The sequence below is a fragment of the Mchenga conophoros genome, linkage group LG1 (genome assembly GCF_057382185.1).
Source record: "Mchenga conophoros isolate Kocher_MC1m ecotype Shallow Benthic linkage group LG1, M_conophoros_male_GT1.1, whole genome shotgun sequence".
In the NCBI taxonomy this organism is placed as follows: Eukaryota; Metazoa; Chordata; class Actinopteri; order Cichliformes; family Cichlidae; genus Mchenga; species Mchenga conophoros.
The window spans coordinates 25591041-25601808 of NC_140526.1; the positions used below are offsets into that span (position 1 = coordinate 25591041).

Genomic DNA, 10768 nt, shown 5'->3' on the forward strand with positions numbered 1-10768 from the left:
TTTCTTTCTTTCTTTTTTTTTAAGTTCAAGGTAAATCGGGACTGGATTGTGGGTTCACTTCCAGACTGATTATTGCGTCACAGTGTTTGCCGTTGTAATTAAGTTAGACATCTTGCTTTAATAACAAAGTTTCCGTCCTGTCAGCATCGCCACCGTCAGCCAGGGTGGCTGTTATCTAACACCTGTGGTTCAGGAGTGACAAAACAACTTCCAGTATTTAGTGTTCTGTTACATTCAGTGCATTTTTAGTTGTCGAATGTGCGATCGGCTGTTTCTAGTCGCACGTGGTCATGGTCTTTAAGACAGTGTTATTTTTGCTGGCAAGAAAACAGGTATTTACAGAGTAATGTTTCTGCTGCAAAAGCATACCGAACATTGTTTTCTTGATAAATGTTGTCAATAAAGCATGTTGTTTTTAACAATCTTGTAAAAGGTGGGTTTTTTTCACAACTATTTGTAGTTTTTGATTTTAGTTTAGTTTTAATTAACTACAGTTGCCTTGATCCAGTGACCTTTGTATATTTACCCCTCAGAGTTTTCAAACAGCTAGATGGTGATGGGCAAAATGCTTGAGAACTATGAACATTGAAGTTTTATTGAAAAAGGGAAAATGATGTCATTGGTAATGTGCTGGAGAGGAGTCGGAGTGCCCTCTGCTGGACAAACTATCCGATGACCCCACTGTGAAATGATCCCATGCCTCTTTGTTTTACTTTTTTTTTTAAAAGTTCTTTCAGCTCATATTGAACAACACATACCAATTTATAATAATAATAATAATAATAATAATAATAATAATAATACATTTGTGTTATATAAAAGTTGTTTATGTCCAGTTGCACTTAACACAAACCCAGCACAGTGATTTCAGAGATGTTTTAAAAAAAATCAGCAGGAAATGGGAGGGGAGAAAACATCCTCCTGCTGAGGACGAGTTGCCCATCATGTTTGAGTGTATGTAAAATGGCTACTTGTTAACAGTTGCCTCTTATCAACTTGCATTCCTGCTGTATATCATCATGATCATTGTTCTTCTGGTAATGCTTTGTCTAGTGTTACTCTGAGTATAATAATAAGGGCAGCTGATGAATGTAAATAAGGGTTGGGTGTGGCACATTTGTGTAATTTGCAGTTAACCAAGTAGGGATTAAAGAAACTGAGAACAGGTCTCTACCAGTGCACATAACTGAAGCATAGATCAGCTGCTGATGTCAGAGGAGGTGATGAATAAAGATGCTTAAAACACTGAAGGAGGGATTAAAGTGTTGAGCTCTTGAGCTTATATGGTATCAGGGGGTCACTGATGCTCCCCTCTTACTCCTCTCTCATGGGACAGGAGGATTCTCAACAAGGTCCAGCACCAGCTGACAAGCTTGCACTCGAGCCCACAGCACATTAGCATCTTCTCCAGTGTGTCCGGCCCCTGTTACCATTCCACACCAAGCCACCCAGCTTTTTGGCTTTGGTACCGGGGGGATTGCCTTTTTAGGAGACACCTGATCACTCACCACCGCCCAGCTCAATGAAGCTGAGGCTGATAACACGATGCTTTCGTGTTTGCCCGCCCTTAAGAGTTTGTCTGCTAGAAACTAATGAGAAACTACAAGAGAGCTGCGAGGATGGGGAAGGCAGTAGAGCTCTGATGTGTCACGAACAAAGGAAAATGGGAGTTTTGACAAAAACCTCGAGAGCTGGAGAAGCTTTTTGAACTTCTTTAGGATGTTTTGGGGGAAGAAAGTTTGATCTGTTTCTTGTTTTTTGAGGTAGTAAAGTACACCTAAAAGGACCCAGATCAAAAAGCAGCATGGAGAAATTCAAGGCAGCCATGGTTTTAAGTGCTGCAGGAGATGCCTTGGGCTACAGAAAGGGCCGTTGGGAAAGGTGCACCTCGGGAAAGATAATCCAAGAGGAACTGGCCTCTCTGGGGGGACTGGCGGCCCTAAAACTGGATCCTGATAACTGGCCCCTAAGTGATGCTGCGCTGATGCACATGACCACAGCAGAAGCACTTGTAACAGGTATGTTTGGGATTAATGACAATTATGATTTATGATTGTGATTCTGATCAAGATAAAAACACATATTTTACACCCAACTTCACAGAAAACCAATAATGGTCCGTCTTTTTGTGTTCACGGACGCAACCCTGATTTGATGCAAAAATAGACACGTAGCATCTGGCCTGCTCAGACTGGCTCTAATCTCTCTGTGCTCAGAGGGACCAGAATAGCTGCTTCTATACGGGCAAAGGAAGCTGCTAATCACGTTTTGGCAAATCAAAACTGAATGACAAAACCTCACATACCCTGATCCATCTCTGCCACAGGGGGATCAAAGACAAAAATCTTAACGGGAACCTTACTATGCAGGCCCTCACCCAAATGCCCTCTTGAGCTCCCGCAATGTGGCTCGAAGTTTCCAGGACAGAAGAGTCCAAAATAGACTACTTTGGAAAAGCCTGTCCTCTGCTCCGCTGTCGGGAACAATAGCAGGCCTGACTCCTCTGTAATCTGCTGGTATCATGTGTGCCTGCAGATGTGGCTCAAAGCCAGTGACAGTGGTCCTGAGAAAGAATGGTGATGACATATTTTGAGATTAGCAAGCTCTATTTAGCAACAATCCAACATGCCTGCACATATGCACTTATGCACACATACACACAGCAGCCAGATAACAGCACATGGAGTGTAATGTATGCTGCGCTTCTCAATGTTTGCCCTGTCACTGGACTTACAAGGACAAAGTAAAAGCAAATGTTACAGCAATTATTACTCATTAAAGTAATTACATTACACAGTCTTCTTTAAAGCAGTGAGTAAAAATTAAATCTGAAAGAAAATAGTTCATATTTTCCCAGCACCTTCTTTCCACACATGCATTGGAGTGGACAGACTTCTTTATGAGTGAAGGTCTGAGTCCTTCATCACAAGTTATGAATCACTGACTAAAAGGTGGTTCTTCTCTGTCCACACGGACACTCTCTAATCCACACACACACATGTACAGTCCACAGATTCTAGCACACTGTCTGCGGGCTCTGCTTGTGGCTCCCAGTTGACCTCATAGTGTGTGGAAGTGACTCCATGCACACCGCTGCTAATCAGCAGTGTGGCAGGCTGAGGCTAAATTTAGCTCATCAAAGCACCACTCAGCTCATCTTCCACGCCAGGCATGAATGACTTTGACTCGGGGGTTTGTGTGTGTGTGTGTGTTTCCAGATTACTGGTGTCTGGAGGACCTGTACAGAGAGCTGGTGCGTCTCTACGTTGAAGCCGTGGTGTCTCTCCAGGGCCGAGTCCCTGATCCCGCCACAGTGGAGAACTGTGCTCATCTCAAACCTTACAACTTTCTGCTTGCCTGGCACACACCTTTCAATGAAAAAGGTCACTGGAGATTTTAAATATATATATATGTAAATTGTATTTTAGAGTTCATGATCACATACGGTTCACATGCAGTCATCATGGATTTGTAATAATTTCTTGTTCTAATGTTCCAGGTTGGAATGATTGTAAGTTTGAATTTATTTTCTGTAATTCACACAGGGTCAAAAGTATACATACAGGCTCACTTATGTCTTTAAACTTGACAAGGTCTATTAACTTCTTGCTAGTGATCATGGTTGACTGTAACAGGTAGTTTCTCTTTGTGAGAATAAAAAGGATTTATTTGACAGGACTCACTGGATTGACCAATACTCAAAACAATGGGGAACTCCAAGGAACTCAGTGAAGATATTAAAGGGGGGAACTGAAGATTTATACAAGCTGAAAAGGTCTCTTGGAGATATTTCTAAAACAAACTGCAGAATCCAGGATCATCAGTTCAAGCAACTGTATGTAAATACAAGGAACCACCAAGGCTCGAGCCTAGCAGATACAGAAAACTGCTGGAACACCAGCTTCGTCATCCACAGCGAAGCCAGTTTTACATCGCCTGTGATCGAAAGGGTGCAGACCAAGAAAGAAGTGCCTTCTCCAAAACCAACACCTTTAAGCTGGACTAAAATATGCAGCTGTCCACATAGACAAGCTAAATCTCTTCTGGAGAAAAATTTTATTTGACCACAATGACAAGGACAAATGTAAGAACACTGTACCAACTGTCAGGCATGGTGGTGGTAGCATCATGCTCTGGAGCTGTTCCTCCCAGGAATAATAGTACATTGCACAAAGTGGATGAACGAAGGAGAACTACCTCCAAATTCTTCAACTTCACCTAAAATCAACATCTTGCACAGTTAAATGAATTCTGCCAATAAGAGTGGTCAAATATTCAGACACAAATATGCCAGAAGTTTGTTGACGGCTGCCAAAAACTTGTTGAGATGCAACTCGCTAAGGGACACTTAACAAAATATTAGTGGGGGTGTATTTATATATATTTGACCCTGTGTAGATTGAATTTATTTTGGTTTTTGTCCAAACTTGTGCACCCAGTTTTTTTTTTAAAGTTAGTAAACATGCTGTACAATCATTTGACCTTGGACAAAGAACAGTTCAAAGAAATTAAAAGCCTCAAAGTACCATGACATTCATACCCATGATGAGCTTATGTACGTAAACTTCTGACCACAGTGGTTGATACAGTACAGAAACGTGTATCTGGATACATGTCTCCATGTTCAGGGTCTGGGTTCGGTGCAGCTTCCAAGGCCATGTGTGTGGGCATGAGATACTGGCAACCAGAGAGATTAGATAGCTTGGTGGAGGTCAGCATTGAAGCTGGAAGAATGACTCACAACCACCCTACAGGTGACGATGTTAACAGCTTCTAATCCTAAGAAATCTGTCACAGGCAGATAATTAAGCTGCTGTTTGACTGCGTAGTATTTCTATTTTAGCAGCAAGAACACAAATTTATTATGGATGTAACTGGTGAGCCTGAGCTATCAGCAGACTGATCAGGCGAAGTGTCTTGTGATCTCATTTGTGGCTTCAGGCTTTCTAGGTTCCCTGACAACGGCACTATTTGCATCCTACGCCATCCAGGGAAAACCTCTTGTGACATGGGGTCGTGAGCTCTTGAAGGTCATCACACGAGCTGCGGAGTACTGCAGGAAAACCATACGGCACATGGCAGGTTAGGCCGGGCCTGTCTGTGGTATGAAAGAAAAAGCATTTAATATGTGCACAAATGTCTGTGAAAGTTGATGTGTGAATGTGTATTCTAATGCAGAGTATCAGGAAAACTGGTTCTACTTTGAGGCCAAGTGGCAGTTTTACCTTGAAGAGCGAGAGATTGATAAGGAGGGACACAACAAAGCTTTGTTCCCTGATCGCTATGATGCTGAGGAAACAGACAAAGTAAGGCTTTTCTTTCAGAATTTCATGCCAATAGATGATAGTTCCTAACAGGCATGTTGCATGCCCGTTAACTCTGTTTTTCTGTCAGTACAGATGTACAAGCGTTGGAGTTCAGAGGGCCGCGCAGGCCGGAGAGGCCACGATGCCCCCATGATTGCCTATGACGCTCTTCTGGCCGCAGGAAGTGACTGGGCTGAGCTGTGCAAACGAGCCATGTTCCACGGAGGTGTGAGCTACAGCTCTGAGGTCCTTCACAGTGCTATGAAAGTGATATTTAGTGTAACTCATACTCTTTGTAACTTAATTATAGGTGAGAGTGAAGCCACGGGCCTGATTGCGGGATGTCTTTATGGCCTCCTGCACGGCCTGAGCCAGGTTCCCCCAGGTCTGCACCAGGATGTGGACAAAAGAGAACGTCTGGAGGAGCTGGGAGAGGCGCTGTTCAAGGCATCATCTGCAGAGAAATGCATAGACAAGTAATCCTGATATTCACTGGCCTGAACTCTGCTGGCTAGCAGCGACTCTGCACATCACTCTAGTAGTTTTAAGTTGTAGCCTGCTTCCTCCTTACTACTTTTGTCGTGCTATCCTTGGTTTTCCTTGGATCAGTATGTACAGATCTAGTTGCAGATCTGTCATGAATAACCTTTTATTATGGGTCACACTATCCAGCGTACAAAGCTGAGAGGAATGCTTTGTGTGGGATTGTCTGTTATCTGTCAGTCTAATATTCAGTTGATGGTAATGCAACACCTTAAGTGCCATGGAAAAGTATTTGACGCTTCCCCTGTGTGAAAAAGTATTTGGGCCCCTTGTTGAATCATAATTAACCACAGGCATGATTACTGGCAGACCTGTTAAAAAATGACTTAAATAGAACCTGTCCGAGAAAGTGAAGTAGGCTAAAAGATCTCAGAAAGCAACACTAAAGAAACAGCTGAGAGACTTCTATCAGTCTGGAAAGGGTTACAAAGCTTAAAGCTTTAGGATCCCAACGAAACAAGCTTTGAGCCATTATCCGCAAATGGAAAAAACTTGGAACAGTGGCGAACCTTCCCAGAACCTACCAAAATTACTCCAAGAGCGCATCAACGAGTCATCCAGGAGGTCACAAGGGAGCAAATATTCTTTTCACAGCACTCTAGTACCTCACATACTAACGACTAATGACATGCCTCAATTATACTGAAATGACAGAGCAGTGGGGGAAAAAAGGTTATTTTATAACCTGCTTTAACATGAACTATGTACTTTTTAGTCCAGATTAAATGTATTTTTAGCGCATGTGAGATGTGGTTGGGATGATTTTAACGTTTTTAAGTCATAGAATATTAATTTTGTGTTCTAATACCGTGATTATTATTGATGCTCTTGTCAGCAGCACATTGTCAAAGCACCTCTACACAGTTAATATTAAAATGACGTGACAATTAAAGTGTAGTTATATCACACGTAAAGTGCCCAGCTCTCTTTGTCGCCTTAATTTGATGCACAGCTTCATAATTCTATCAGACTTCCTTCTTGTTACACAAATCGCCCTCACAGTTTCCTGAACTAATTATCTAATTCATGCTGCTTTGCTACCAGTCTGGACATTTTGCTACGGGGTTAAAATGACTGCTGGAACTCCCATTTACAGCAAAAGTATTGTTTTTTTGTTGTTGGTTTCTTTTGCTTGCTGGTGAAATAAAACATGAAATCAAAGACATGCAGTTCTAAAGCACTTATTCTGGCGATTACTCCCTTAAAGCTAACTCTAATGTCCCCCCTTCTCTGCTGTAACGACTGCGCTTAAACAATAGTGGTGGTTTTACATGTCCTCTATTCTCTGTAGACAAAACTCTCAGAAAACTGCTAACATCCCGGATGCCAGTATGTTGAAGAAGTTGATTAGAGATCCAAAATGCCGTCCGGTGCTCCGTGGGATTCTCGAGAGTCTCCTGCAATACCTGACACAGGATCTGCCCAAGTGGATCACCAGAAATAGAAACTCGGAAAAGCCAGATGTAGATAATATATCACAAAGAAACGCAAGAAACAAACATCGTTCTGAACCAAGAAATGAGTCTTCAGTGAAAATGGCTCAAATTCAGAGAAACTGTGAAATTGTTCACCTGCCTGAACCAGAAAAAATAACCAGAGGGAAAACTGCTGAGACAAGTTCAAACCTCTCGGAAAAGCGCTGGGTGGAGACGCAAAGAAACAAAGGAAATCATACAGCAGGAGACTTAATACCCCGACGCCTTACCACATTCCAGCTGCTCCAGTCCAAATTCATAAGATCCACACCCAAACCTCCCATCACCCATCAGAGGGAGGTGGGAACTCTCCCCTGCAGTAGAGGATTGCTGGGTAACATGAACCGAGACAGCGAGGATGGCACGCAGAAGAGGGAACGAGCCAAAAGACAACGGAAGAAAGAAGGCGGCGTGAAGGATATGGTGGCCAAGTTTGCCATGGCTGAGCAAAAAGAGCAGAAAGTGCTGAATAAACAGCCGGTCAAACCAAGACTCATTGGAAGAGGGATCCTCTTATCTTCCATTATGGAGAAGTTCGAGACCATGGCCACTGTGTGTCAGGGAAGTGATTTAAAGATTTCTCATGAAAGGAGTTCTCAAGGAGTCAAAGTGGCAGTTAATGTAAAAGACAAGGTAGCTTCTCTTGAAAGAGAACAGGAGGGCGTCCAAAGTGTCCACAAACCAAACACAGAGAATCAAATTCTTCTCGGGCCGGAGCCGAAAGAAGATGAAATTAGAAATGTGCAGGGTGACAGGAAAGATCGGGCACACTCACACTCGGGTGACAGAAAAGATTTGACGGCAGAGCAAATGGGAGAGAAGAGCTTAGATGATGAGGTTTGCTGCTCATTAAAACATGTGAAGGCTCAAGCTTATGATTTCAGCGTCCAACGGGAAGAATGTGATGATGAAGAACATTGTAGCAACAACAGACTAAAATATGCACATGTAGAGCTGCTCTGTTCAGCTTCTGTGACAGAGTGGTCGTTCCCAGAACCTTACAGGCTCTTGCCTCAGGTAGAGTTTCCACTCAAGTGGCATGTGGTGACAATCAGGACCTGCTCTCCTGTGTGGTCCATGTGTGTAGATTCCTCTTTTGAGCAGTTAGAGCAGGAAATCAGTCCAAATAGTTCAGAATGCCCAAAACAGGACAAGACAGCGAGGATAACAACAGCTAGTCCTGGTGGAGATGTGCAACAGTCTCTCAGTGAATCAGCTGCAGGTGAATCCTCCATTGCTATAACCAAAGGCAATGCAAAACCCAGTATGAAGGAATTTTCTACACACGCACACATCGACACCAATCACAACATAGAAGCAAATCCCCGAAGACCTATGGCAGTTCAAAGCAGGTTGCCCAGGTATGTCATCCCACGTGTTTACAGTTTTGGTTATCAACAAGGTCCCGATCAGAATAATCCCTCCTCTCAATTAGCTCTGCCCCCACAAATCATAAATCCTATCGATCCACTTCCACCAACGCAATCTGATACGTCTTTGGCTGCTCTTAGCACTGCACTAAAGACGCTGGAGAACTTTCAAGACACTAACCCAAGCCTGCGTAATGGCATCAGCCTCCCTACACACAGAAGAGGAACAGCAGCAGAGGGTGAATCACAAGAAAGAGACGGGGAGGTCGAAGAGGAAACAAAAGCAGCAAAACCAGTGGACAGTAAAGGCACAAGTACGATGCAGAGCGTTCGACTTTTAGAAGATGCTGCCAGTAAGGAAACGTTTGAAGACAGTCAGGTCTCTGCTGTAACTTTACCTCAACACAAGAGAGAGGATGCAAAGCAGAGACCGAAGTACACGACAATCAACTACGGGGATCCATCAGTCAAGCAAACATATAAACCCAAAGTTATACGATTTACTGACACCTTCACGTTCTAGACTGATAAATTCATGTTTTCAGTTTGCCCTGACAATACTGACTTACAAATGAACCACCAGGTAACTAGTATTATTCAATTAATATTATAAACAGCAAATTAGCTGCAATCCACAGGCTCATACAAACTAGGAAAAAGTCAAAGTCTAGTGCCGTTGGGTATCTTCTGTCATATTTATGGTATATTACAACATACAATATCCCTCCCAAGAATACTAACATTTTTACTGATAGACCAAATGTGTGTCATGGTTGAGTTGTTGCCATTTAAATCTGTGCGCAGACAAACAACACTGATGTTACACTCATTTGTCTTTAAACTGCTTTTCTTTCTGAAGCTGTGGTCTGACTGAATTTACTGTAAATGTGCTCAATGAAATGTTCAGGAACTGTACAGTACACACTGCTGTTTAAGTTTAACTGTATTCTGTCTACATATTTTACATGCAATACCCCTTTAATGCAATATCCCTTCTATTTGTCCATGAATAAAATGAAACAACACAGTATTATATGTTAGTGAATCTAGGTTGTTCATTTCTTTTTTTTCTAAATAAATGCAAAACAGGACAGGAGCAGAACTCTAAAAATCAAAATTTTCCATTTTCATATGTGTGTCATTCAGGTCACCGACAGCAAAATACAGCTGACTGGGTTAATGAAGTTCTTAGAACCTTAATAGTGCATCTTAATAATATTCATTCATTTGTATAGATTGTTGAGTATAACTGAGACAGAGGGAGGCAAAAGTGCTGTCCAAATCTGTTAGCCAGGTAGGTGACATGTTTGTAAAGTTTTGTATTTATATTATTTTAGAAAAATGGGCAAAGTGTTCTTTAACCTCCTAAGACCCAAACTCTTTTATGGCATGCATTTTTAATTTCTCATTGCTATTTGGGCTGATTGGGACCTAAAGAATGTAAAAACAAAGAATTACCAGAATTTGTTTTTGAGAAAAATGAGATCCACATATGAGGAGATTCGTTTCAGATGTTGATAGAACAGTGGCATAATGTCCTCCTAAGTGCATATCAGGCCCTTGTAGAGAGTATTTTGGTCTAGACGTCCCAAAATGTGATGTCCACATATGTGCCAGGTCCTAGGAGGTTAAATACAATTTCAAAATGATTAAAAACTGAAATGTTAAAAATGTCAAAAAGTACTTTCTTTCGTGCATTTTAGCTAAGCAGTAAAAATCATGTGCTCCATCACTGAAGGACATGTGCAAACTCAAATTGTTCTTTATTGTTATTTTTAAGCTGTGTGGTTGTCAAAGGCCCTTTGACATAGACTAACATGGTTTACCTATTTAACTTACCAAGGGCACAAACACATGCCCTCATATGAACGTTTCAGGGTCATCAGAGTCTGTTCTGAAAATGTGGTGGTTTAATCTTGTTCAGTTCATTCTTCCTGTTCCCATGTGAAGACGCTGATACAAGAACTGAACTGCTGCAAATGCACACTCTATATGGCTAACCATAGAGTAGCCTGTATTTTTATTTAGGTCTACCTTTAAAAAGTATTTGCTTTTGGTTGTTCAGACAAGAAAG

The 10768-nt window shown here is 42.0% G+C and overlaps 1 protein-coding gene across 1 annotated transcript; it reads left to right on the forward strand.

Annotated features, from left to right (window-relative positions):
* Positions 1-1384: 1384 nt before the first annotated feature.
* adprhl1 (ADP-ribosylhydrolase like 1) lies at positions 1385-9727 on the forward strand. Its single transcript, XM_085271896.1, has 8 exons — positions 1385-2018; positions 3219-3383; positions 4629-4754; positions 4942-5082; positions 5179-5306; positions 5400-5532; positions 5617-5782; positions 7141-9727. The coding sequence occupies exons 1-8, from the start codon at positions 1805-1807 to the stop codon at positions 9215-9217; spliced, it is 3150 nt and encodes a 1049-aa protein (XP_085128022.1). The 5' UTR covers positions 1385-1804; the 3' UTR covers positions 9218-9727.
* The last annotated feature ends 1041 nt before the right edge of the window (positions 9728-10768 follow it).

Excerpts from the sequence above, each read along its gene's own strand:
- adprhl1 (XM_085271896.1), top strand. The coding sequence starts at position 1,805 with ATGGAGAAATTCAAGGCAGCCATGGTTTTAAGTGCTGCAGGAGATGCC. Across the intron at positions 4,755-4,941 it reads GACTCACAACCACCCTACAG|GCTTTCTAGGTTCCCTGACA; the intron begins GTGACGATGTTA and ends TTGTGGCTTCAG. Across the intron at positions 5,307-5,399 it reads ATGCTGAGGAAACAGACAAA|ATGTACAAGCGTTGGAGTTC; the intron begins GTAAGGCTTTTC and ends CTGTCAGTACAG.